The sequence below is a fragment of the Parasteatoda tepidariorum genome, chromosome 3 (assembly GCF_982258835.1).
Source record: "Parasteatoda tepidariorum strain Cologne lab strain chromosome 3, Ptep-v5.0, whole genome shotgun sequence".
Classification (NCBI taxonomy): Eukaryota; Metazoa; Arthropoda; class Arachnida; order Araneae; family Theridiidae; genus Parasteatoda; species Parasteatoda tepidariorum.
Genome location: NC_141757.1, coordinates 29,395,261 through 29,422,467, shown reverse-complemented (window position 1 = coordinate 29,422,467; position 27,207 = coordinate 29,395,261). Strand labels below are relative to the sequence as shown.

General features: G+C 29.8%; 2 protein-coding genes across 2 annotated transcripts; both read left to right on the top strand.

The window, feature by feature from the left end:
• The first annotated feature begins 8,267 nt into the window (after positions 1 to 8,267).
• Positions 8,268 to 10,875, top strand: LOC147813489 (uncharacterized). The gene is made up of 2 exons (XM_087160053.1): positions 8,268 to 8,365; positions 10,104 to 10,875. The coding sequence occupies exons 1-2, from the start codon at positions 8,268 to 8,270 to the stop codon at positions 10,873 to 10,875; spliced, it is 870 nt and encodes a 289-aa protein (XP_087016179.1).
• Positions 10,876 to 11,048: 173 nt separating this feature from the next.
• On the top strand, positions 11,049 to 12,851 carry LOC147813488 (uncharacterized). The gene has a single exon (XM_087160052.1). The coding sequence runs from the start codon at positions 11,049 to 11,051 to the stop codon at positions 12,849 to 12,851; it is 1,803 nt and encodes a 600-aa protein (XP_087016178.1).
• Positions 12,852 to 27,207: the final 14,356 nt, after the last annotated feature.

Sequence of the window (27,207 nt, the reverse complement as noted above, 5' to 3'; positions counted from 1 at the left end):
CTTACATTAAATTAGGTCAAAATAAATGAGGCTTATTACATTAAGCATTTTAATAATTTATGGCTATTAAATATAGCATGGAAAACCGGCGTCTTTTTCTGCGTTAAATGAAAAAATTTTCAAATACGGCTCACTTCGAAAAAAATATTTTTTTTCAAATTTGCACTTATTTGGAACTATTTAGATCTAGAAAAAATAGTTATTCATCATTGAAATTTCTTTAATTTGCAAAATAAATTGTCGATAATTTTTTTAATATGAATGAGAAGAAATTAACATTCAAACAGTATTTTTTTTTCCAATTTAGCACTTATTTGCAGTTTTTGGGATCTAGGAGAAATAGCTATTAATCATTAACCTATTTTTCAATTTACAAATTATTGACACATTTTTTGAAAACTTTCTTCAAACTACCTTATTCGTTTTTTTCCATATTTTTATACAAATATATTCCGATAAGAGATCTTTAGTAATTATCAGACTGCACAGAAAAAGCAATTTAAAAAGACACTTGTGCCTCATTTGCGTCGTAGGGTTAAGTTTGATGATTTCTGTATTTCAAAATTTATAGACATTTATGATTGGTATTTCATGACAGCTTTCTTTGTTAATAAAGAGAAACTATGTCTCTATTGACTTAAACTTCTTGACCACCAAGTGTCCTAAATGAACATTTGTCAATGTTCCTTTATTCTGTAGAAATGCCTCAATTATTGCTCCAACTCTTGTCAAACTTTGATGCAATTAATCTTTTAAGTGAGAGCTAAGTGAGTGAATTCATCATTTTTCAAACTTTAACATTTGCAGCTGGCATATTAATATAAATTCGGACCAAATTACTGTTGACCTCAAATCAAGATAATCGGTAGGGTTAGACGTTAATGACGTGCTCATGAATTATTTTTTCATTAAATTGTCTGTGACAAACTACTTCAAATACAGTTTTATAACTATTATGTCATTTAGTTGGTTTGAAATAGGTTGGATATTTGATTAAAAAAAAGTATTTACAGAAATAACTGACACAGATTGTTCAGTCATTTTTTTTCCCATTTATACATAGAATGTGTCAATAAAAATATCCTTAAGAATTTTTATTTATTTATTTTTTTTAGAAAATAATGTTGTTTAAATAGTAAACTTAGATAAAATATTACTCCAGTTTGTATGTAACTCAAATTCAAAATTGTTTTTCTTTCTGGGACAATGAATTAAATTTTCAATAAAAATTATAAATTTACTTGAAACATTCTTCAAAAATTAAGATAAATGACTCAAATTATAAAGTTTACAAAATTAGCATTAAAAACTTTTGTTTGAGAGTAAAGTTTGTAAATATATGAATCATGTAGTACTGCTTTTTTAAATTTCTACCCACAGGTGCTCTAGACTTTACTGACGTTTTTTTTTTAAAATTCCATCGGAAAAAGCTGTTAGGTTTAAGTAACAAAATCAAAACAAATTCCGTAAAGTTTATGTGATAGAGTTTTCTTTCTTAGAGCTTCTGTTTTAGTGTCAACTTTTTTTTGCCAAATGACACTGCAAGCTGTAACTGCGTAAGTTAAAAAGCGCTATAGTGAAATTGTAAAACAAATTTCACGAAATCTTTCAACGGAAGAAAATCACATAATGGTTTCAAATGGTGCAACATATGTGTAATTTTCAATCATCAAATCACAACGGGGAAAAATGATAGAAAGAGCTTGCAGTGTCGTCTACCAGAAAAATTTTGAATTAAAAATAGGAATTCTGGGTGGAAAATTTGTTCCGTAACATGGTTTTCGTTACAAGAATCGCTTATTTTTTTCTTCCTTAAATTTTTAAAAATATTCAGTCTATTTTACTGCAACATGCACTTAATTTATAACAAATCTTTGTAAGTAAGTATGTGTTTATTCTGACTAAGTATGTTTATATGCTCGTGTAGTTAAGAAGTTCGCTTTTTACCCACAATTAAAAAATTCGCTATGTTTCGAGCAATAATAAATGGATATCAAATAAAAAGAAAAGAAAAAAAGAAAGATAGAAAAATAAATATGACTCATCTATTTGTTATTGGAGTCACTGATTTTTTTCTCTCATAAATTTTGAAAATTTGCCAGTCTAATTTACTACAACGTGTACTTAATTTAATATAAATCTTTTTAATTAAATATGTACTTATTCTGAATAAGTAAGTTTATATGTTCGCTAAATTTATGCCTTCAATTTTTCCCAATATTTCGAGCAAAAATAAATGCACATCAAATGAAAATAAGAAAACAGGTTGGTAATCGATACATTTAAGTTTTTCAAAAAAATACAAAACGTATATATTAGAAAATTAAAATTCTAATAATACAAAAATTTAAATTCAGTGGTAAGCATCAATGAGGTATTCTAAAATCTTACGTAATGAAAGCCTAGAAGTATTGTAAGAATTATTAATTATGGTGAAAGAAACACAAACACATTTCAGGTATATATTTTTAACAGATCCATACTCTAGGACAAATCCTGGAAAAAAACTAAAGTATATAACATCAAGACTTTTCACTTATTTATCGACTTTAAGGCTGCCTATGATAGCATCAAGTGGGATAAGTTGCTTGAGGCAATGAATGAGTTCGCTATACCTGCAAAGCTTGCTAAAATCACCGGCGCTACACTCAATAATGTGAGGTGCCGGACTAAAATTCAAAACCATCTTTCTGAACCCTTTGTAACTGAAAGAGGTTTGAGAAAGGGAGATTCCCCTCTTGCCTACTTTTTATCTTTGCTTCGGAGAAGTGTTTCCGAGATAGTGGATTGGACCGAAGAGGCACTCTCTGGAATAAGTCTCTTCAAGTTTTGGCCTACGTTGATGACAATGATATAATTGGAAGGTCAGAGAGGGAGGTCGAAGAGGCTTTTCGAGCTCTCGAAGCTGCTACCACTAATATGGGCGTTTCTATTAACGAAGATAAGATGAAATTCACGAAATTTTCGTCCTCAACTTTAAACTACAATGCGTGTCTCTTAATGTCATAATGGTTATACCTTTGTAAGAGTTAACGAATTTAAGTACCTTGGCTTAGTTGTTAAAGATCAAAATATAGCAGAAATCAACAATAGAGTCAAAATTGGTAATAAATGTTTCTTTGAACTGAGGAGACAATTAAGATCGAATCTTCTCAGCATAAAAACAAAGTTAAAACTCTATATGACACTAATACGTCCTGTACTGCTTTAGAGATACGAAATTTGGACCCTAAATTCAGATGCACACCGGTCACTGGTCATCTTCGAAGGAAATATCCTCAGAGCCATATTTGCCGCAATTCAAGAAAGGGGATAGTAAATCAAATATTACTTCGAGCTCTACTGATTTTAAAAGCAGCCCAAATTACGCAAATAATCCGCATTAATAGGCTGGAATGGTGGGTCCATATATGGAGAAGCCCTGAAAATAGCGTCATGAGAATAGTCACCTTTAAGAATCCCGAGGGTTAACGTCCCACAGGTAGACCCCCTACTAGATGGCTTAACGACATCGAAAATTACCTGAAAACCCTAAAGATTAGAAATTAGAAAGGATATGCCATTTATAGGAGGTGCTGGCCTTGGTCAGCTGTTGAGGTTGCCTAGCCCTGAAAGGGGCTGTAGTGCTGACAAAGAAGAAGATTTAAATTCGATGTAACATCAAAATTCTTAAAATCAAATCTATATGAATTACACTTGCCATGAGTTTTTGTTTTAAACAAAATTTAAAATTAAAAAAATGAGTTGTTATGCTACTGTTGTTAATATTGTGTTAATAAATATATACCTAAAATTTTAAAAAAGAGCAATGTATACAATCTTACTTCATTTAGCAAAAACTGGAGGTTCCACATTTTGCTCTCAGTCTATTCTATGTTCTTTAATATTTTCACAGGGAATTTCTAGATCCTAATATGCTTTATTCTCACAACTGAAACAAATGTAAATCTGGAAAATAGCACGGAGAGAAAATTTCAAGAACATAAAAGTCTTCATGAAGAATTCGAGAAAAGTATAAAATGCCTTTGTGTTCTGTCATTTCAGTGAACTAGAAACAATAAAATAAATGGAGCAGCATGTTTGATATGCATTCGACATTGATGGTAGTAAAACGCTTTATTGGTTACCATACTTTTGCTAGGCATAACAATTTAATATAATTCAAAATTGGAATGCCTAGCATAATAGATCATCTGTACAAATATTTATAAACAGTTCATACAATAAAAAGAATAAGGAAGAACAATTTATTTATTTTCAAACTCATGCTATAATGCTATAAATTGATAGGCATATTTTATGTTTCTGTTCCCAACAATTTTAAATTACATAAATTAAACGTAAGAATAGACATTTTTCTTGCTGGAAGTAAACTCTTAGTTTGAACTAAACTTTTTGAATAAAGAGACAGACACATTGATGAGTGTAATAAATTTAAAAATATTTATAACGCACAAAATTTCAGCTTTTTATTTTTCACACTTTTAGAAACTTGTTTCCAGGAGTATACAGAGAAAAGATTCTGGTAAAATTACCGTACTGTATGGCATTAAAATTTCTGTTAAAAAATTTTTTTTAGGTTCATATGGTATCGGTTTACTGGAAATTCTGGGTTTTGAAATTATAGTTCTTATTACCACACATTTCGTGAAAATACAAAACTGAAAAGTAAATTTGACAGAATAAATGGTTTTGCCCTATTCTAATGTAGCGTGATAAAAGTATCAAATTTACCACGCATTATAAAACCTAAGTTTATGGTTAATTTTGAAAATATCATTACTTAAATCATTAATAGGAAGCGCTGTGGTAAAAATTACCTAGCTTTTTGGTTTTCTCTCCGAGGCGGGACACACAGTAAGTATTTTAACCATACTTTGTTTCTCAGTGTACTTAGCTAAATTGATATTTTTTAAATTATGAAATTTCTGTTAATTGAAATTAAATGCTATACGAAAAACTCCATTTATACTTGTTCAAATATTAGCCAATGACGCAATTGGCACTATAATATTTATTCTGCAAAAACCTTTCATTTCAACCACACATTATTTAGAATTTGTAAGTAAACTACAGGAGTAGAAAGGTTTCTATTTGGACGTAAGCTTGTTGAATATTGAAACACCCAAATTAAAAATTATTCTAATTTTAAATTATTTATAAAATGTAAAATTTAAATTTTTCATTCTTTATACTTTCAGAAATTTGTTTGCAGGGGGGCCTGTAAACGCAAATGATATCTTGTCATTAAGGAACTTTCAGAAAATCAAACTTAGTTCTATGCTAAAAATATTCCCTTTTTCCAAGTTTAAAGATGTGGCATCGTTGGATATGAAAGAAAAAATATATCGTATTTTACAAAACCGCTACCTTAGGCCTCAGTAACGTGAAATAAAATTGCATTAACATTTTCATAAAACGTACAATTCAACGCTATTTAGATAATTTAGTAACAAGAAAATTAATTTTTTTAATATAAATAAATGTGTTATTATTTATTGACATAAGTTTGACATTAAATATTGGATGTAGTTTTGTACGTCTAACTGGAATTTGGTAAAAGAGGCGGCTTTGGAACACTGGGAATGGAATGTGAAACTCAAAGCCTTATGCTTCAAACAAACACAAAAAAAAGAACTATAATGATGACGATCATTATAATAAATGCGATTATAATGAACGATTATAATGAATGCTATTTCTTATCGATTTGTGAAAAATTGTAATAAAGGAAGTTAAATAAAATATTAACAATTGTAACATATATTATGATTAATCTTTCTCGAGCTATAATTACCATTCTTTTACATCATTACTGTTTTAAAAATTATATAAATTATACGCAATCTAATGAACATTTCTCCTAAGTTTTTTATGATATATACGATTACTCTATCTGTCTGACGTACAATTTCTGTTAGAGACCGATATATCTGTATTGCGTTAAATGGCATAAACATAAATTTTATTTAATCATTGATTTGTTTTAGAAAATCAAATTTCTAATCGAACTGTTCGTTGTTGCATTGTTTAATAAGATTCATGTTATTAGTTTTTTTAGGTTAAATTCGAAAGAAAAATCATTGCTTTAATTTCTATTCTATATATAAATATCCAAACATATTAAAAATAACTTGAGAGCATTAATTTTAAGCATAATTTCGAAATAGTATTTATATTTTACGAATGCATACAGTAAATAAAATATACACTTTTGTTATGCATTTCTGTTTGCTACTTCAGAAAACTGGAAAATAGAACTGGAACGATATTATTTATGCACGCTATTTTGCCGTTATATGCAATCTTGAATATTGTTGAAGACATCTCGAACCGTTTTCTAGAAGAAACTGTCAATTCTTATCAGTTTCTGAAAACTAATTTTCTTTTGGTTGGAGGCGGATTATGCAGAATATAAAACAAAAAGTATCTCTTGCACCTTTACACTTTCTTCGGTAAGAATCGTACAAAACAACACTTTCAAATGAATAATCTTGTTGCTAGGAAATTCTTATATTCGATTATGTCACAAAAATTTGAAATTTTGATATGATTTCTAATATGAAATTTTGTAATTTGCTTTAACAAGAAAGTATCATAAGTTTCGCGATCCATGAAATATTTTGATATCCAATTATTTAATTAAATGATTTATTATTTTAAGAATTATTTTATAATAATAATTTATTTTTTCTTGAATTAAATATCTATTCAAGAACCGTTATTTGAATAATTATACTTTTTCCTATTCTAACTTCCATTTGTTTTTCTGTCTTAAATATATATATTTTTATATATTATGCCATTTATAAAGTATATTTAATCATATTATTTCATTTTAATAAACTGTTAATATCGTTCAAATAATCTGCATTTGGAACCTATTAAATACATCCTTAGTTATTCTCCTTTTTTAAAATTTTAATTCTGTACAGAGGCTTTAAAAAAAAACATTGCACTATATAGAAAATAATTATGAACAATTTTTCTGAAGGAAAAATTTTCAAACCAAAATTATAATGCATGTTTTGGTGAACATTCGTGAAATATTTCGCGTGTAGTTGCCATTCATAATAACTTAGAGGAGACTTCAATGTCATTTCAAAATAAATGAGAAAAAAAAATTTTTTTACTCGATAAAATGTTTAAAAACCTTAATTCAGTATCCACCTTAATCAGTAATTATCTAAACGAAAACTACTGAATGGTGACATAGATTTCCTGCTATGATATGGGAGGTTGACAGCATGTGGGGTTACATTAATAAATTTAAAATTAAATTTCTAGCGAAAATGGAATACTTAGAGAACAGCGAATAAACATTAAATGATTGAGAAGATTGATATAAATGATTGTTTTAAAAGAAAAAAATAGATTCATTAACATAAAATTGAATACATGGGGATGCTATTGATAGATTAAAAGAAATTTTAATCACAGAAATAAAGTAAAATTTAGTTAAATAGGCATGAAAAAATAATGAAACAAGACAGCTATACTTTTTTTACTTAATAGTAGCTGGATTCAAACTATATTTTTTGTGAAACATCATACTGAAAAGAAAAAAAGAATTACTTCATGACTATTTTCAAATTTTCAAAATGAGTATTTACGCATTAGTGAGTATTAACATATGAGTGAGTAATTACGCATTAAAAAACTTTTTTATCACCTGAACAATCCTCTCATGGCATATTTATAAATGACAACAAAGCGTATAAACGATAAAACGTTATGGGGAATTTAATCGGATTAACTGTTTGTCATTCTTAATACTATTATGTAATTTAAAGAATGCATTGCAAAACTAACTCCAGTTATTTGGTTTAGCTCAGTTTTATAAAAAAAGAAGCTGTACCTTTAGTGCGTTGCAGCACTCTCAGTGCAAAATGTACTTAAAGGGAACTATTGAAATGAAAATAAGTAACATCTTTCTAATGTGGGTTTCTGCACTAATGTTATGGAGACAATTTCGACAAGTTCACGTTCCCTAGTAAATTTGTGTATATTAGTGACATAATACTTTTAGCTTATAACAATAACCTTCCCATCCAAAGCTGGTACATTGTGTTTTCTTTTGCGGAGGCATACAGGCGTTCTGTCAGCTCTAATTACAACTTTGTAGTTATATGATGGTATTAAGTCGATTGCAGTTCTGAACAGTCTGATTAACTGATTATATTGATAAAAAAAAGTTTGTAATGTAAACAAAAAAAATTCTTGTTTAGTGCTAGCGCGTAACTGACAACTTTGATTTATTTTTAACCATGGTCATTTGGAAACAAGACTTGCCAATAGATGCTTCGATTGGTTTGTTTGACATGATAACAACATTGATAGTGGCTCGGGAGGGAACATTTATTCGGTAAGTTTCACTTTTCCACCAGCCCGGCAAATTCCAGCTGTTTCATTCCTAAGTTTGAAAGTACTGTTAAACATATGTAATTGCGATGCTTGTATGGAGATTATCAATACAAGTTGGATCATAGTACTAAGATTGCACAAATAATTAAATTAGTTTATCGGTATCGTCTAAATAAAGCAGTCCACTCTTGATCAGATTATATTCATGCTTTTCATTGTTTGGATGTTTCAGACGAACTCCCTTGAGTAATGTATTGAGCTTTATTTTTCTGTTGCTCAGATGTTTTGAGGAATAGGTAGATCTTTTTTTGCACTCTTGTGATATCGATCGATTAATGGTGGTAATTAGGTTGTTGAGGTTTGAGTTCGAGATTAGTTAGATAGTTTGAGTTTCCTGTGCTGGCAACATCTTATTGTTTTTATATTCTTTTTATGTAAATAAAAGTTAAGTTTTCAGTTTGTTCTACGTGACATTTCAGGCTGATTTGCTCTCAACAAAATCCAACATTTGGTGCCGAAATAACTCGGTAAGTCATACTGAACCTTTTATAATTACTTTCGTCAAAAATCTGAATTGGAATGGCTACCGGTAGTGAAAAACTTGTAATATTTAAACGCAAACGAACAACGCTACGTACCGCCATTACGAAACTAACGACGAAATTGAACGATGCTGCTAGTACACAAACTGAAAAAGAATACAACATTGAACGTTTACGAGATAAAATTAAAGAATTAACCTTGGCAGACGATGAAATACATAATTTTTTAAATGATGAAGAATATCAGGAAGACATAATAGAATGCGAAAGATACGCAGAATATGCTCATTTGGCGTTATTTAATTTCAAAAGAACAGTGAATCGGAACACGAATTCAATTTCTGAAACATCGCCAACAGCTGCCAATATAAATAATTTTTCAGCTTCGCCTTCAAATGTTACAGTAAAGTTGCCTACAATAAAAATAAATACGTTTTATGGCGAAATTGAAGAATTCCATAGTTTTTGGGAGCGTTTCGAAAACTGTATCGACAAAAACGAAAGTTTATCGCTGATTGACAAGCATGTTTTTTTGCGGGGATATTTAGATGGAGAAGCAAAACGAATAGTTGATGGAATTAATATAACTGCAGAAACATATGCAACAACAAAGAATATTTTGAAATCGAAATATGGCGATAAAGATAAAATAATACAGGCTCATCTCGATTATTTAGAAAACCTAAAACCTATCAAAAATCACTCTCCAGCAGCAATAAATGAGTTATATATTGATTGTAATCGAAGAATACAGGCTTTAGATGCTTTAGGAGAAAAAACTCAATCATACGGAAGAATTTTGGCTCCTAAAATACTTCGTGCTTTTCCTCATGAAATCTGTCGTAACTGGATTGTGCATGCCAAACGTGAAAATTTTGGTGAAAGCGATATTTCAAAATTAATGAAATTTTTATCAGAAGAGGTCGAGGGATCAATTACTGCAAGTAATATTAAAGGTTCACTAGCTCCAGACTATCCTATTAAATCTTCCTTAGAAAATTTTAACGTGAATTCTAAATCAGTTACCAAAAGTAAAATAATGTCACCCTTTTGTCCTTTCTGCGAAACTGTCGGACATTGGCCTCAACAGTGCAATGTTGTAACGGACATAGACGCGCGCATACAGAAATTGAAGACTAGTAATAGATGTTTTTTGTGCACTAACCGAGGACATAACAAAAAAAATTGCCCTCGTAGATCAAAATTTGTCTGTTCCAAATGCAAGAGAAAACACCATACATCAATATGCAAACCTCTAACCAATGAGCAGCCTGCGGCTACATCTACAAACAAAATTGATGTATCGTCTTCCAGTTTCGTTCATTTGCAAACTGCACGAGTTTTCATAACCGGGCCCACTGGCATTACAAAGCTGACACGTTGTCTATTGGATGGTGGAAGTCAATCTAGTTTCGTTTCTTCTAATCTTGTGGATACTTTAAAACTTCCAGTAATTTCAACCAGACATTTGGACATTCAAGCCTTTGAATCCCCAGCTAATGTTGGCTACATGCGAAGACAAGTCAAATTTCAGTTATCAAGTATCTGGGACAAATCTAAAGTTGATGTTACTGCATTTGAAAGCTCCAACAAATATGCATCACACCTACCTTCAACAACGGATGTTTCACTCTTTGCTAAAAACAAGCGAATGAAACTTGCTGATCCAGATGATTCATTGTCGAACTTACCAATTGAGATTTTAATCGGTGCAGATTACTACTGGATTGTTATGAATTCTGAAGCTCCAGTCAGGTTGTCGGATTCTCTGGCCTTGGTCCCATCAAGTTTTGGTTGGGTACTTAGTGGAACTCGATCACACGCAACAGTTTCCTTCATTTCAACGGTTCATAATGTTGATGTGGATACTTCAACTCAGGAATTAGATAATGTGGTACGAAATTTCTGGAACTTAGAGAGCATTGGCATACAACCAACACAAGAAAAAATAAGTCCTCAGAACTCCTGACGAACTTTCATCAATCTTTTGAAATCATCGATGGTAGAAGAGTTGTAAAATTGCCTTGGAAACCAGAAGTTCCACTTTCGTCGAACAATTATGAAGTCACAATTCAACGATTTAAATCTTTAACAAGGAAAATGCATGCAAATTCAGAATTCAAAGTAAAATATATTGAGCACATGCAAGATTACATTGATAAAAAACACGTTGAAGTTGTCTCAGAAACACATAATGAAGAACGTTTATATTACTTGCCCCATCACGCTGTAAAGAAAATCACAAATGGAGAAACTAAGTGGCGTATAGTTTTTGATGCATCTTCACATTCTCCAGGTCACCCATCTTTGAACGACGCTCTTGAAGTAGGACCAAATCTTCTTCCTGATATCTTAGCTACATTGTTGAGATTTCGACTTTCTAAAATAGCAATCACTAGTGATGGGCGACAAGCATTTCTGCAGCTGATTCTAGCAGAAGAAGACAGAGATGCAACACGATTTATTTGGTACAATACTACATATACTCCTGATGGGAAACTCTGCACTGAAGATAAAATTGTAACCTATCGATTCACACGTCTTCCATTTGGACTCGTCTCTAGTCCATTTTTATTAGCAGCTTCTCTTTGTGAATTGGCTACAAAACACAAACAAGCATATCCTACAGCAACTAGACACATTGAGAATAACACCTATATGGATGATTTTGTAACCGGAACATCTACGGATACTGAAGCTCTGATTCTTTACCAAGAACTGCAGCAACTTACATCACTTATTAGCCTACCATTAGACAAATGGACTATAAATTCTAAGATTTTGAAAGATATGTGGAAACAAGAAAACGTCTCGTTTAAGGATATTACGCAGGTCTTGGGTGTTAAATGCGATACTAACAGTGATGTTTTTCAAATTGATGTGCAGACAAAAATTTTTCAAGCATGTAAAGAACCAGTAACAAAACTCTTACTACTGAAGTTGATGTCAAAGTTTTACGATCCTCTAGGCTTATTTGCTCCAGTTACAGTAATTGTAAAGATATTGTTTCAAGATGCATGGCTTAGTGGTATTCAGTGGGATGAACTATTACCTCCATCTGTAGCACAGCAGTGGCACAAGTTGATAAATGAATTACACTATCTGAATGAAATATGCATCCCAAGATGGATAGGCTTTTCCGAAAATTCCGACGTTACCATACATGTGTTTTGCGACGCTTCGGAACGTGCATATGGTGCTTGCTTGTACGCGCGTCACGCAGATGATATTTCTACAGAGATCCATCTCATTTGCAGTCGAAATAAACTAGCCCCAATCAAAAGGGTCACCCTTCCGAGACTTGAATTGTTAGCTGCACTACTAGGAGCACGCCTACTCCAGTATTTTTGCAAGGAAACGAACATGAAATCCCACACTGCCATACTATGGAGCGATTCTACTGTACCTTTAAGTTGGATAAAGGGAAATCCCAACCTTTGGAAAACATTTGTCTGCAACAGAACAACAGAAATTCTTCAAAACACTACTTCAGTGCAATGGCGCCACAGTCCCGGTACAGATAACCCAGCGGATCATCTTCCTCGTGGTACCTTTCCATCACAGTTATCAATTTTAGAATCTTGGTGGCACGGCCCGAAATGGTTAAAACATGATCCAGAAACTTGGCCTATCAAAGTTTTGTCTACACGTACACAACCTTTAGTTGAAGCTGAATCACGAAAAACCAAATTTCAATCCTCCTACGTTGCAACTACAGAACCCATCATAGACATATCTCGTTATAGTTCTTATACGAAACTTCTTCGTGTGACTGCCTGGATACTACGTTTTGTATACAACTGTAAGACACAGCAACGCATAACTCATGAACTGAATTTACAGACTGTACAGAATCAATGTTTCTCAGCTGAAATAAATGCCTTAAAAGCTGAACTTCCCCTGCCGAAAAAATCCGAAATTTCCTGTTTCAATCCCTTTCTCTAAGATAATTATTTACGCCTTGGGGGAAGGCTGCAATTTTCAAGCATTTCTTCTGACACTCGACACCCTTTATTGCTCGATGGTAAACACTATTTTGTCCACCTTTTGATCCAGCATACACACATACGACTTCACCATTTAGGTGTTCGTATAATCCTGTCCGAGTTACGTTCAACCTTCTGGATTTTAAGAGGACGTCAAGCTATAAAGCAAGTTATTCACAAATGCCTACCTTGCAAGCTGTCCAAAGCGAAATACGGAAAACAAATCGAAGCTCCTTTACCTCCTGAAAGAGTTGTACCTTCTGCTCCATTTACTACCACAGGAATTGATTTTGCTGAACCAGTGAATATTCGATGTTTGAAATCAAGAGACACAGCCTACATAACACTATTTACTTGCGCAACAACACGTGCATTACACATCGAACTTGTGTCGGATCTTACCACAGACAAATTTCTTTTGGCACTACAATGTTGGATTTTGTTGAAAAAGAATATAAAAAGAATATAAAAAGAATATAAAAACAATAAGATGTTGCCAGCACAGGAAACTCAAACTATCTAACTAATCTCGAACTCAAACCTCAACATAGGTGGCATACTTTTGCAATAAATCTCTCCTGACAAACAAAGAGAAATGTCATTGTTGACGATGGTCGTAGATTTGCTAAACAGAATATTCAAATATTTTTTCTAAATAATAAATTTAATATAAATATAAAAACTAATATAAATAGTATTCAAAATACTATCAATGAAAATAGTTTCAGAAATACTATTTTGGAGACAACCACTATTAACAACGAAAATTATTCACGCTGATTTCACTTCTGCTCGCATGACATATGGAACCAAAGGTAAACAAATATTAAAAACGTGCTATAAACTGTTGCTTTCCATCCCTTGCTAGCATCCCTTGCTCACATCCCTTGCTAGCACTTTTGAGACTATGCATTTTACTCAAAAAGGAGTTTTTGCTGTGTCAATTTTGTATACAGAGATTTACGAATTCGAAAAATTTTTTCTTAATTTTGAGAAATTTTTTTTTGCTTTGCAGACTCTACTCCATTTAATGATTACTCCTCTAATCCATTTACAACCATTAAAGTAGGAGTAACATAATAAAATAATAAAAATTTCCTCTTTCCTGAGGAAACTGATAATATATATATATATATATATATATATATATATATATATATATATATATATATATATATATATATATATATATATATATATATATATATATATATATATATATATATATATATATATATATATATATATATATATACACAGTACCGCTCAAAAGTATCAGTACACCTAGAAACTTATAAAAAAATGGCAAAATTCTAAATGTCATAACTTCTTTAAAAATGATCAAAAATGCTTCTGCTTTAGATCATTTTGAAGCTTAAAATCTCTACTTTTATGTACTTTAATTGTTTTTATATGTTTTGCAACTATGTTAATATGCTTTGCAACTATGTACAATTACACTCTAAACAATCATAGAAAATTGTATTAATTTTTTGTGAAGTTTGACGCGATGTACGGGCACAAAGAGGTTAGATATTGTTAATTTTTATTATACTATTGAAAAATTTGGACTTCTAGCTTTCATTTAAAAAAAAAAAACATGTTTTGTGACGAAGTTATTGTCAAATAAAAGAAAGGCTTTTTTTCAGAATTTAATGATTTTTCAGCAATTATAATGAATTTCTGTGTAATTATAATATGATAATTATAGTGTAATTATAATAGTGTAATTAGATAATATAAATAGTGTAATTATAATAAGAAAAAATTTGAAAACAAAAACGTACATGCATTTTTGTTTTCAAATTTTTTCTGAGAAAAATACGAAAAAATAAATTTCAAAATATTAAATTGTAAACGTTGATTCTTATTACATTATTATATTTTCCAAAAAAAAAGTTGAAATTGTTATAATAAATTATGAATTAATATTATCGAGAAATATTAAATTTTAATTTATTTTAATTAAAAAAATTTTATATCATGTTATAATTACACTAAAAATCACACATGTTATAATTACACTAATTGCTGAAAAATCATTAAATTCTGAAAAAAAACCTTTTTCTTTATTTGACAATAACTTTGTCAAAAAACATGTTTTTTCGGATTTTTTTTTAAAAATGAAAGCTAAAAGTCCAAAGTTTTCAATGGTATAATAAACATTAACAATATCTAACCCCTTTGTGCCCGTACACCGCGTCGAACTTCAAAAAAAATTAATACAATTTTCTATGATTGTTTAGAGTGTAATTGTGCATAGTTGCAAAATATATTAATTAAAAACATTTGGAGTACATAAAAGTAGAGATTTTAAGCCTCAAAATGAGCTGAAACAGAAGCATTTTTGATCATTTTTAAAGAAGTTGTGACACTTTGAATTTTGCCATTTTTTTATAAGTTTCTAGGTGTACTGATACTTTTGAGCGGTACTGTATATATATATATATATATATATATATATATATATATATATATATATATATATATATATATATATATATATATATATATATATATATATATATATATATATATATATATATATATATATATATATATATATATATATATATATATATATATATATATATATATATATATATATATATATATATATATATATATATATATATATATATATATATATACAGAGAGAGAGAGAGAGGGAGGATCAAATGGGACGTTAAATTACCATTTTATTCACTGCGGGGTATTTCTAGCGAATTTGTACGATTTGCCATGGGCGATAGTTAAACTTGTAGCTGACGAACGCATCACCTAAAGTAGTACCAATATCGCTCATGTGACTGTATTTTATTTTAAAGGCATGTTTAAATAGAATATTATTAAAATTATTAAATAAAAGGAATCAAAGTAGCGCTCTTCGTTAAAATTATCCATCGTTCACTGGTCCGCGACGATAAAAAGGGTAAGGGGCACTGTCATAAATGACACACAAATTGACTTCTCTTAATTTTTATTCAACATCGTAGTGCAAATTCTTTATGGAAAACTCTTCCCGTTCAGGGTCCTGAGGTTTGATCTATCGAGCCGTAGTTTTACTTGCAGTTACATTATGAAACAGCCACTCAAGATTGGACTGTCCCATCTTTTATTTCAAAATTCAGAAAGGGAATGCTTCGCATTATCTTCCATAATGTGATACAAAGCAATACAAAATGGAACATTTAACCATCTGGACTCATTTTAACAGATGGCGTTAAAGAGACACAGGAAATTTCCGGGATTTTCTTAATAAGTACAATTTCAAGAAATTTCAGAAATCTTTTACTTCCTATATTGACTTTTTATAGCTCTTTGTGAACGAATACTTTTTACGTCTTAAAATTATTAAGAAAATCTAGTTTAAGCTATGAATTAACATCGAAAAACTCATTTGATACATTGATGCATCACATAAATATTGTAATATTTCGCTTAACAAAACAAAAGGCAAACAAATAATTAAATAATATCTTAAATAAAGTGACCATTATTTTACCCGCAATGCATTTTTTGTTTAATAAAGCAAGGACTTAAGTTCTCGTTCATTTCTTATTACGAAGTATAGATTATTAAAATTTCATAAAAACTAAGATAAATATTTGAAACCAAAAAGAATGAAGTAAAATCCTCCTTCAATTGTTCTAACTTAATTAATTAACTTACATAATTTGTTAAATTAGAAAATTTCAAGATTTAGATTTACTGCAACTCTTTTTAATTCCGAATTAAAGTAATTCATCGATGTATAGAACACAAGGCTTAAAAGTAAAAGTGTTTGAAAATAGATGCAAACGTATTTATCTTCTCTATCTTTTATGTAAGCTATAAATATTTATTAGGAAGATTTTTTTTATAGAACTTCTATTTTGAGAAAAAAGATGTCTGCCAATTAAGTATTCTTGAACTATGTTTGGAAGAGTGACTAAATTCATTCATCAAGATTAAAAATTCCTTATCATCAATTACTTTTCCATTAGGTTACGCTTTTTGAATTACTGGAAGGTACTAAAAGTGCATTCTTTTTCTGAGAATCATGTTTTACGTTTAAATTTATTAGTCATCTGTAGTATATCCATAATAGTTTGAGAGTTTTAAAGAACGTATAAATCCTGAAGCACTTTTGATACCTTATTTAAATAAAAAAATTGTTTTTTTAGTCTACATTTTTTAGGGTATTGGACTTTTTTCTGCTTGCTGAAATATAAGCAATATAATGCGTGAAAATGAAGGCATGTATTTTATTTACATCGCACTATAGCTGCATAATAGGGAATTGATGACGGTCTGGAAAACATCCCTGAGAATGATCCGAATACATGTCATCACTAGAGCCCGGATTTTGATGACCCAAAAAATCTCAATTAATGCCCTTAAAAAGTTCAAAAAATGCCCTTACAAACTGCAAAAAATGCCCTTAAAAGTGCAAAAAATGCCCTTAAAATGCGAAAATTGCGCTAAAAATGCCTTATGACAAGACTTAAATAGAAGTAAAAATATTGAACTAAAACAATGTTTTACTCTTTAAAATTATTATGAGTCGTTTCAAAAATATAAAGCAATGCAATACTTGTTCTACGTATGTACGAAAAATATGTTTTATATTCTAAAATAGCGAAAAAAAGGATAATATATTGACTCCAAATCATTTTCATTTTGTATAGAAACTTAAATGAATATAAAAACTTCCATATTACTAAATATCAGAATTACAGTGGATTATGAAATTTTTTTTTAATATTTTGAAATGTAAACGAGCATCTCTTGTCTGAAAGGAAATTTTTATACCAGGAGAAGCTTCTTTCAACGTCTACTGATGTTATTGGTGCGTACTTGAAAAGGACGGTCACACTTACTGACAATTCTTCTTCAATTTGAAAAGATGTTGCTTCACCTTTTAATATCCTAAAGATTTTCTTCATTGTTTGGAAGCCAGTGTAATAATAAAAAATTATAAAAAATAATAAAAATTGGAAAAAAATTAACAAAAAATTTAAAAAATGCTTTAAAATGCAAAATACGCCCCAAAATTTAAAGAAAATGCCCTATAAACCTCAAAAAATGCCCTAAAGGACAAAAAATGTCCAAAAATGCAAATGTCATCAAAATCCGGGCCTTAGTCATCACCTTTTTGATCCTCTGCCGAAGGAATGGCTCTCCCGCTTTGGTAGCCCGACGACCTGCGCTCGAAGTCAAGCACATTACGGTAGAACAGTTCAAGGAAGACCGATACCGTGCACACTCGATCCCTACATAGGCTGATTGAAGTAGTCACCCACCCGCTAACCAGTGATGCTTGACCTCGGTGTTCCACTGGGAACCGTGCCTTTACAATCAGTTCACTGAGGGATATCTAGAAATCTCAAGGTACAGAATGTTATTTAGTAAAGGAAATTTTAAAAGGTTTTCTCATTGATTGAAAAAAATAGATGTTTTAGTCAGCGCAACTTTTTCTTAAAATTTAGAATTATGAATTGAATTTCATAAGAGCTTAATTGTATTTAGTGCAAGAAAATTTATAAATGGTTTTTATTTACTATTTTCATGGATGTTTCCCAAAACTTCGTCAACAGCCCATTGTACAGCTTTATTTCGATATAAATAAACTACTACTATTGCGTATCTACAATTTCAAAAAAATAAACATTTTCATAATAAATTATCTTACTTTAAATTTCAATTATTTTACTTACCAGCCCTCTAGTAAGACCTTTACTATTTCATATGCTGTCACTCAATTGTGGTATAAAAAAGAAATGTGTTCTATTTTTTTAGCATTTCTAAATTTGTCATTTAGTTAATATGTATGCACAACCTGGTGGTTTGACTTTTTCTAGAAAAAAAAAACATTTATTGAAAAATTAGAACATCTATGGCTTTTCCATAATCATATACTATATGCAACTAAACAATGAATATTTTGATAAAATAAGACAGCTTTTAGAACGAACAGTTTAGCTGACACAGACCTTCCAATCTTAGCTGTCCGATATTTCCCCATCTTTCCTTACATGCTGTTATAATTTTGAATACATGGGCTTTTCCAATTCAACTATTATTTATTTCGGAAACTTTTTTCTCACTTTGAAAAGCTCTATTTTGAAGTGTAGTGCTTGCGCTCTGAATATGATTTTATATTTATTAGCTACAAATAAGATAAATAACAATATTTAGTTATTTTATCTAGTTAAATACTTTTATTTATTTTCAATGTTACAAGGAAGTAATCAGAAGCAGTGCATTTTTTAACATTTTAATTCATTTTGATCTGTTGCTTAAAAATATATAAAATGCCATTGTCAGAAGAAAAAATCTAGAGATTTGTGTCCAGATAAAAAAAATTTATACTGCTCTCCTGAAAGAAATTGCTTACAATTTCCACCAGGGAAATTGTATATAGGTTTATGAATGAGCAAAAATATGAAAAATTTAGATATTTTTTCCTATGTGGAAGTATGTTTATTGAAGCATCAAACAAAAAAAGTAAATGCTTTCTATAGAAAAGACATTGATTTCAATTAACTCATTAGTAGGCGTCCCTATGTATGTCAAATGACAATGTTTGTTTTTGTTGTTTTTTTTTGGAATTATATTAGATTTACAAGTATGCAAAAAAGGAAAACCCTCAATAACTTTAGATTTAATGATCTGATTTTTAAGATCTAGGACTCAATTTTAATGGCTTACGGAAACGACTTCAAATATGCTAACTAGAAATAAGACATAAATTCTTAATAATTAAAGTAATTAAAAATAAAATATAATAAATAAATGTGTGTTTGCAGAACAGTATTTCATCAGGGGACACACTGCCTGCAAACACATAGGAGGCTTTCTGTTGCTAGTGGATTTAACCAAAACTAACAGTGCCCCGAGGCCCCTTAATGAAAAGACAAGAAAAAAAACTTTTTTGCCACAAATAAATAACATTATAAATTTGAAAAAGAATCAAACCTAAAGGTCAAATATGCTAATTAATAAGTGCAGACTATATTTACAGTAGTTGTAGAAACTTACTCTTGACAATGTGAACTGAGTTTAATATTTAATATAAAAATATCTCTTTAACGTCCAATGCTTGTGTGTAAATAAATATGGGAGTAAAAATGGAAAAAATTTTACCCGTTTGCTTAAAAACTGATACTTAAATTTTGTCATTTCATGATATGCAAAATAAAAACAGATAAAAAAAATTATCCCTTAAAAACTCAATATATTTCTTTAATTCCAAATCCCTTTTGCATATTTCTTCATGCTTTGACAATAATATTTTTTCTACGTATCAATTTTTTAAATTTATTTTTCACCGATAACCGAATATTTATGCAAATCGAATTTCCGTTTGTCTTCAAGGAGGATTTAAGAAGATGGGGAAAATGTACGAATTGATTAGAAATAAACAACATCTATGCTTTTAAACACTTTTGAGATTAAGAGGATTAAATGAAATGAATTGAAGGGAGTTATGTATATGTGAAACAAGTTCTCTTCGAAAAAACCGGAATGTGGAATGTTTATTCCTGCAGCAAAAGTAATCTCTTTCCAATTATAATACATCAGAATTGTATTTCTGATTAAGGTAACAAATTTTTAGAGAATAATAAGAGAAAGTGAAAAGCTTCATCTTTTATTCAGAAAATTCACAAATTGGATTTCGCACTATGGTATTTGAATCACTAAACATAGAATAAAACATAAAGAATATTTTATTAAAAAAAAGATAAGGAACTTTCTTTTTCTAAAGAAAGATAAAGTTTTAATTTTTAAATCGTAAAATCAATTTATGTACTGATATAAATTTCAAGCCAACAGACAGTTTCATTTCTTAAATTTCATATACATTGTTCACAAATTATATATTATTTCTTTTTTAAAAAAATCTATAGTTTTAATTTAAAAAGCTGAGTTAAATAAATTATGGTGATAAAAATAATAAATAAAAAGAACAGTTTCCATAACCAAATATAATTGAATCAAATTTATGTTTCCATCAGGTTTCCGCAAAAATATGAAATCTTGATTTATTAAATTATTAAATGTTTGATTATTAAATGTTTTGATTTATTAAATGTCGAGTTTAGTTTCTAGCTACTTTTTGAGTTTCCATGATTTGCTGCCATATAAAAGAACAAATTTAACTGTTGCATTTGAAACGTTTAACTGGAATTTAGTATTTAAAACGAGTGATTTTTGAATAATTTGTATTCTTCTGCAAGTTGTATTTTTTTAATTCTTGCCGTAATGCCTACATTTGCACACGCTCGGCAGTTACAGAACTTGCAAGGCGTTGTTTGTCCAATTTTATTTCCATTTTTATGTATGCCATCATTTTTAATGCAATTAATTTTTAGCATTTTAGTTTTCTTCTCATTATTTTACAGTCAAACCCGTCTTCTATTCTATTTGTTTTGCTCTTCATGACCTCAACAAAGTGTAAGACGAGTGAGATGAGTGTGAGATGAAGTAAGATGAGTGTAAGATAACAAAACATTGTAGTGTGCGTACTGTTTGTCTAAGATAGGTACTCTGCCAGACATTCGTCTGGAGCTGTGGCGGTGACTATGGTAATGAGGTATGATTATTTCAAGTAGGGGTGCGGGTCTCTCTTTAGGACTGGTTTCGGCGAGAGAAAAGGAGACCTCTTCATCGAACCTACTCTCCCTAAAATGCCCTCTTCTAGTTTCCATATCACCAGACTGCCGCAGACTTAGTGGCGGCCAGAGTACCTACCTTAGACAAACAGTAATCAAGGCCGCTCTATACTGAAAGTGATATTATTCTTGAACTACCCGTTTGTGGCACACGGAAAAAGTCCCGCAGTGGACTGATCTTTAAGACACGGATCCCAGCATATCACCGAAATCCAGCATCTCTGGCTACGGTCAGTGTGCGCTTGGGTGACCACTTGGATCTGTCTGCGTATGGACCGAGGGTGTGCGATATTGTTCCTCGTTAAACTGTTCTACCGTAAAGTGCTCGACTTCACGTGCAGGTCGTCTTCACGTGCTACCGAAGCGGGGGTGCCATCCCCTCTGCAGAGGATCAAAATTGTGATGGCATGTCTTCGGATCATCTTCAGGGATGTTTCCCAGACCGTCTCCAATAGCCCATTGTGCAGCTAGTGCGACGCTAATGAACTACAACAACAGCAGCACCCAGAAAAATAATACTCGTCCCCGGGATAGGCACCGCTGGAGAGGTTGTACAGATTCAGAACCGTACCGCCAGGCCGCAAGATCACCGGAGCGTTACCCGTGGTGTTTATTAAAATCAAAACAGAATTAAATCACACCGTTTATCGGTTTACAATTAATAGTAAAAACATATTTTAAATTATGTTTACGTACTTATTCATGTGACGAGGTTGCTATTACAAGTAAGGTATCTTGAGCCATAATAATTTGATTACCTGGTTGAAGTAAATCATTCAAGCAAACAGAGCTGTTAAATCTCTCTCTCTCTTTATATATATATATATATATATATATATATATATATATATATATATATATATATATATATATATATATATATATATATATATATATATATATATATATATATATATATATATATATATATACTTTTCTTAGAAGAATATACAAAATTAAATAGAAACAAAAATAAAAACATGTATGAGCAAGGAAAATACAAAATAATATAAACAGTCAGAATTACAGAAGACACCGGCAGAGTCAGGCCCCAAAGTACCATGAAACTCAGAATAGAAATTCACTAAATTTTGTAAAATTTACAAAAATAAGATAAAATCAGAGTATAATTGACTCTAATATTACATAAAAAGCTTAAAAATAAAAGTTATATAAAAAATATCAGAAAATAAATTTAAAAGCATGAAGCATAAAAATTTGAAATTATAAAAAGTATAAAAAATGTAAAAATTAAAATATTATAAGTTGAGCTATCCAATAAGTTAAAATAATTAGGCGAGAAGTACCTAGAACGGTGTGATGTTTATTCCTTTTTATTGAGTGTAGGTGTCAAATTTCTACATATAAAATTTAATAAATTTATTTAACTATAATTCATTTTTCTATAGTGCATTGACGGTAATGAAGAAATAAAATTGGAATGCGTATTTTTTTTTTTTTTTTTTTTTTTTTTGTAAGTGAACTAATTATTGAAACGAACTTTCAGATACAAACAAAAAATCTAAAAAGTATATTGAAAAGAAAATGTTTTACAATCCGCTTTTTTTTCTCGTAAATTTCATCAAATGAACTAAGGATACATTGGAAGTAATTTACTTCGAAGAACACAAAAGAAAATTGCAAATGTTTTTCAAAAGAGATTACCTGGCTTTGTGTATCTTATTGTGCTTCACAAACAAATGAATGGTATTTAATTAAAATACACGGAATCTCATGGTATTTGAAATCCACTGCGTTCCTTTCTTTCTTTCGATTCTAAATCTATGTAATCAAGGGCAATGCTAAATAATAAGTTTTGTTTTTACATTATGCTATTTAAATTAACTCTCATTTCCAGTAAAGAAAAAAAAATACCTATTTGTTTTCATCCATCGAATTAATTTTAGACTGTTTATGAATGTTCTAGGTACATATTTGCTTTGCTATTTCGTAATTCTAAAAGATTAACATAAACTTGATTTTTTTCAAGAATGTAACAATATTTTAACTATTTTTATAGTTAGTTTAAACAATGTAAAACTATTTTCATAGATAGTTCAAACGTTGCAAACACTATAGTATGAATTAGAATAATAATTATGAAAATCAAAATCATTTGTATATCTTAATATAAAATTATTTATTAAAAGGTAATATGAAAATAAAAATTTTATATTACATATCAATATAAAAATCTTTTTTTATTAATTATATTCTTCTAAGAAATGTATATATATATATATATATATATATATATATATATATATATATATATATATATATATATATATATATATATATATAAAAATATATATATATATATATATATATATCCATTTCTTAGAAGAATATATAAAATTAAATTGAACCAAATAAAAACATGTATGAGAAAGACAAAGGAAAACAATTTAAACAAATAAATTTACAGAATATACCAGCAGCAGCAGGCCTAAGTACCATGAAAATCAGAATAGAAATTCACTAAACTTTGTAAAATTTATAAAAATAAGATGGCATCAGAGTATAATCGAATCAAAAATCACTTGACAAGCTTAAAAATAAACGTTATACTAAAAATAGCATAAAATAAAGTGAAAAGCGTGAAGTATAAAAATTTATAATTCTAAACTTTAAAAATATAAAAATTCAAAAAAATTAAAAGATAAAAATTTAACTACCCATTAAGTTGAAATAAATAGGTAAGAAGTACTTGAAACGGTGTGATGTTTTTTTTCTTCTTCTTTTTATGAAGAGGAGGACTCAAATTTCTATTAACAAAATTTAATACATTTATTTAACTATAATTTATTTTTCTATAGTGTATTGAAGAAATGAAATTGGAATGCTTAAATTTTCTTACTAAATATCAAAATAAACTAATTATTGAAACAAACATTCAAAAACAAAAAAAATTAAAAGCTATATTGTAAAGAAAATGTTCTATAATCCGTTTTTTTATCTTAAAATTCAACAACGGTGCATTGGAAGTAATTTACTTCGAAGAATTCAAAAGAAAATTACGAATGTTTTTCAAAAGAGATTACCTGGCTTTGTGTATCTTATTGTGTTTCACAAACAAATGAATGGTATTTAATTAAAATACACGGAATCTCATGGTATTTGAAATCCGTTGCGTTCTTTTTTTTCTTTCGATTCAAGATCTATGTAATCAAGGGTAATGCTAAATAATAAGTTTTGTTTTTTACATTATGCTACCGAAATTAACTCTCATTTCTAGAGAAAAAAAACCTTTTTGTTTTCCTCCACCTAATTAATTTCAGACTGTTTAGGAATGTTCTAGGAACATATTTACTTTGTTACTTCGTAATTACAAAAGATTAACATAAACTTAGTTTTTTTCTCCCAAACACAATGTGAAACTATTTTTATAGTTAGCTTAAACGTTGCATATAAATTAGAATATTCATGAAAATCAAAATCATTTGTATTTCTTAGTAAAAAATTATTTCTTTAAAAGGTAAATATGAAATTAAAAAATTTTTTAATACGCATCAATCATAAAAATTTCTTTTCAATAGTTTTTTAGGAATTATTAGAGTATATATATATATATATATATATATATATATATATATATTATATATATATATATATATATATATATATATATATATATATATATATATATATATATATATATATATATATATATATATATATATATATATATATATATATATATATATATGGTGAGAACAAGACGGGAAAAATTTACTGGGTCTTATGACGCATCTTTCACCCGACACGTCACACCCGAATATAGGGTGGACTTATTCATACATCCATTCATTCATGAACTGATCTTCATCTGGACGTGAAACAGAGAAAGATCAATCTCCGATCCAGTACCCTTAGAGGTGTAATTTGTTATGGAGATATGGAGGACTTTGTGATCTGACAGATTTAAAGTGCGCCAGCTATCATTTATACACGGGGAGTCTTCGGCCTGCTGGATTCGGACTCTCGTTCTCACGAACGAGAGTTCAGCTCCCTACCAACCGGGCTATCCCGGTCAATCTTATTGAAGTCAAAAGTAATTGCTCAGAAGAAGAAAATAGGCTATTGATATACTAAAAGAATGAAGTACAAAGAAATTACTCAAAAGATCTTCCGCCTTGTGCAAAGCAAATTCACCCCTTTGGCATTGGGAGTGACAAGCCAATGAAAAGCTTCCTGAATAATATTTTTACTCCTCTTATGTTAATTCTTTAAACGTGACAGTAAAAAACTACATCTTAACTGCTTGCTGCTTGTACTCCGATCATAAATTGATGAATGATATGAAGAAAATTGTTATACAGGGTGTCTCAGTTAAGCGTTTCAGAACTTCTAAGAGGGGTAGGGGGCATCCTGACGACTCGAAATCATATAGCAATGTGGGGTCGGAAATGCTTTCCTGAAGCGGTGACGTACACAGACGCACCATAAAGAAAAGAGACCGTAAGTGAAAAATCGCTATAATAATACATTGAAAAAATTATATGGCCTCCTCGGTCACCCGACCTATCATGTTTTCACTTCTGGAGTCATATGAAAACACTGGTTTATGACACCCCTGTTGATAATGCTGGTTGCAAGAATCGCAGTAGCTGCCTGCGAGATATGCCTGGAGTATTGCTGAATGTTCGGATGTCCATGAGCCGGAGATGTGAGGTGTGAATTGTAGCCGGTGGCAGAAACTTCGAACACTTACTTTGACCCATGTGCCTAATGCTTATTTCAATGTATTATTATAGCGATTTTTCACTTACGGTCTCTTTTCTTTATGGTGCGTCTGTGTACGTCACCGCTTCAGGAAATCATTTCCGACCCCACATTGCTATATGATTTCGAGTCGTCAGGATACCCCCTACCCCTCTTAGAAGTTCTGAAACGCTTAACTGAGACACCCTGTATATAAATATAGCAATAATATAGTATATATTATTAATACTAATATATAGAATTAAAATAGTACATATTAATAATGCTTAGTTATTCATTGTTAATTTATCGTTTCCTTCAATCTGAATGTTTCTTGTTCAGATTTTATCATTTATCATAGAGTTATGGCTTAACTTAAACTTATTCTTATCGAGAAGCTAGTTTACTGATCTAAAAAAATTCACTTGAGGTAGAAAATGAGGTTACGTCTTGCACCAAAATTGACCTCATTTATAAGCCTCAAGTTGAAACTCATAAAATCATATATCACTCACTAAGCAATTCTTTTAGTTGAGATTGGATGAAATCATTCACACCTCAAACATACTTATTCGCTTGAAGTACACAAAAAATAACCTGCACACCTCAATAACACTTCTAAGCTAAGATTTCCAACACCCTCAAAGAAGATTTCCAACAACCTCAAGTATGAATAAAACAACTTTAACACCTTGATTATACACCTTGAGAGGTTGATGTTTTAAGGTTATTTTTAAAGTAAACTTCACATATACCTTAAATCAAACTTGACACCTTAAAATAACCTCGAATAAATCTTAAAAATCAAAGAAACTATATATATATATATATATATATATATATATATATATATATATATATATATATATATATATATATATATATATATATATATATATATATATGTATATGTTTCACCGTAACATATATATATATATACATATATATATATAT

Excerpts from the sequence above, each read along its gene's own strand:
- LOC147813489 (XM_087160053.1), top strand. The coding sequence starts at position 8,268 with ATGGTCATTTGGAAACAAGACTTGCCAATAGATGCTTCGATTGGTTTG. Across the intron at positions 8,366-10,103 it reads CGGGAGGGAACATTTATTCG|ATCAAAATTTGTCTGTTCCA; the intron begins GTAAGTTTCACT and ends TTGCCCTCGTAG.
- LOC147813488 (XM_087160052.1), top strand. The coding sequence starts at position 11,049 with ATGCAAGATTACATTGATAAAAAACACGTTGAAGTTGTCTCAGAAACA.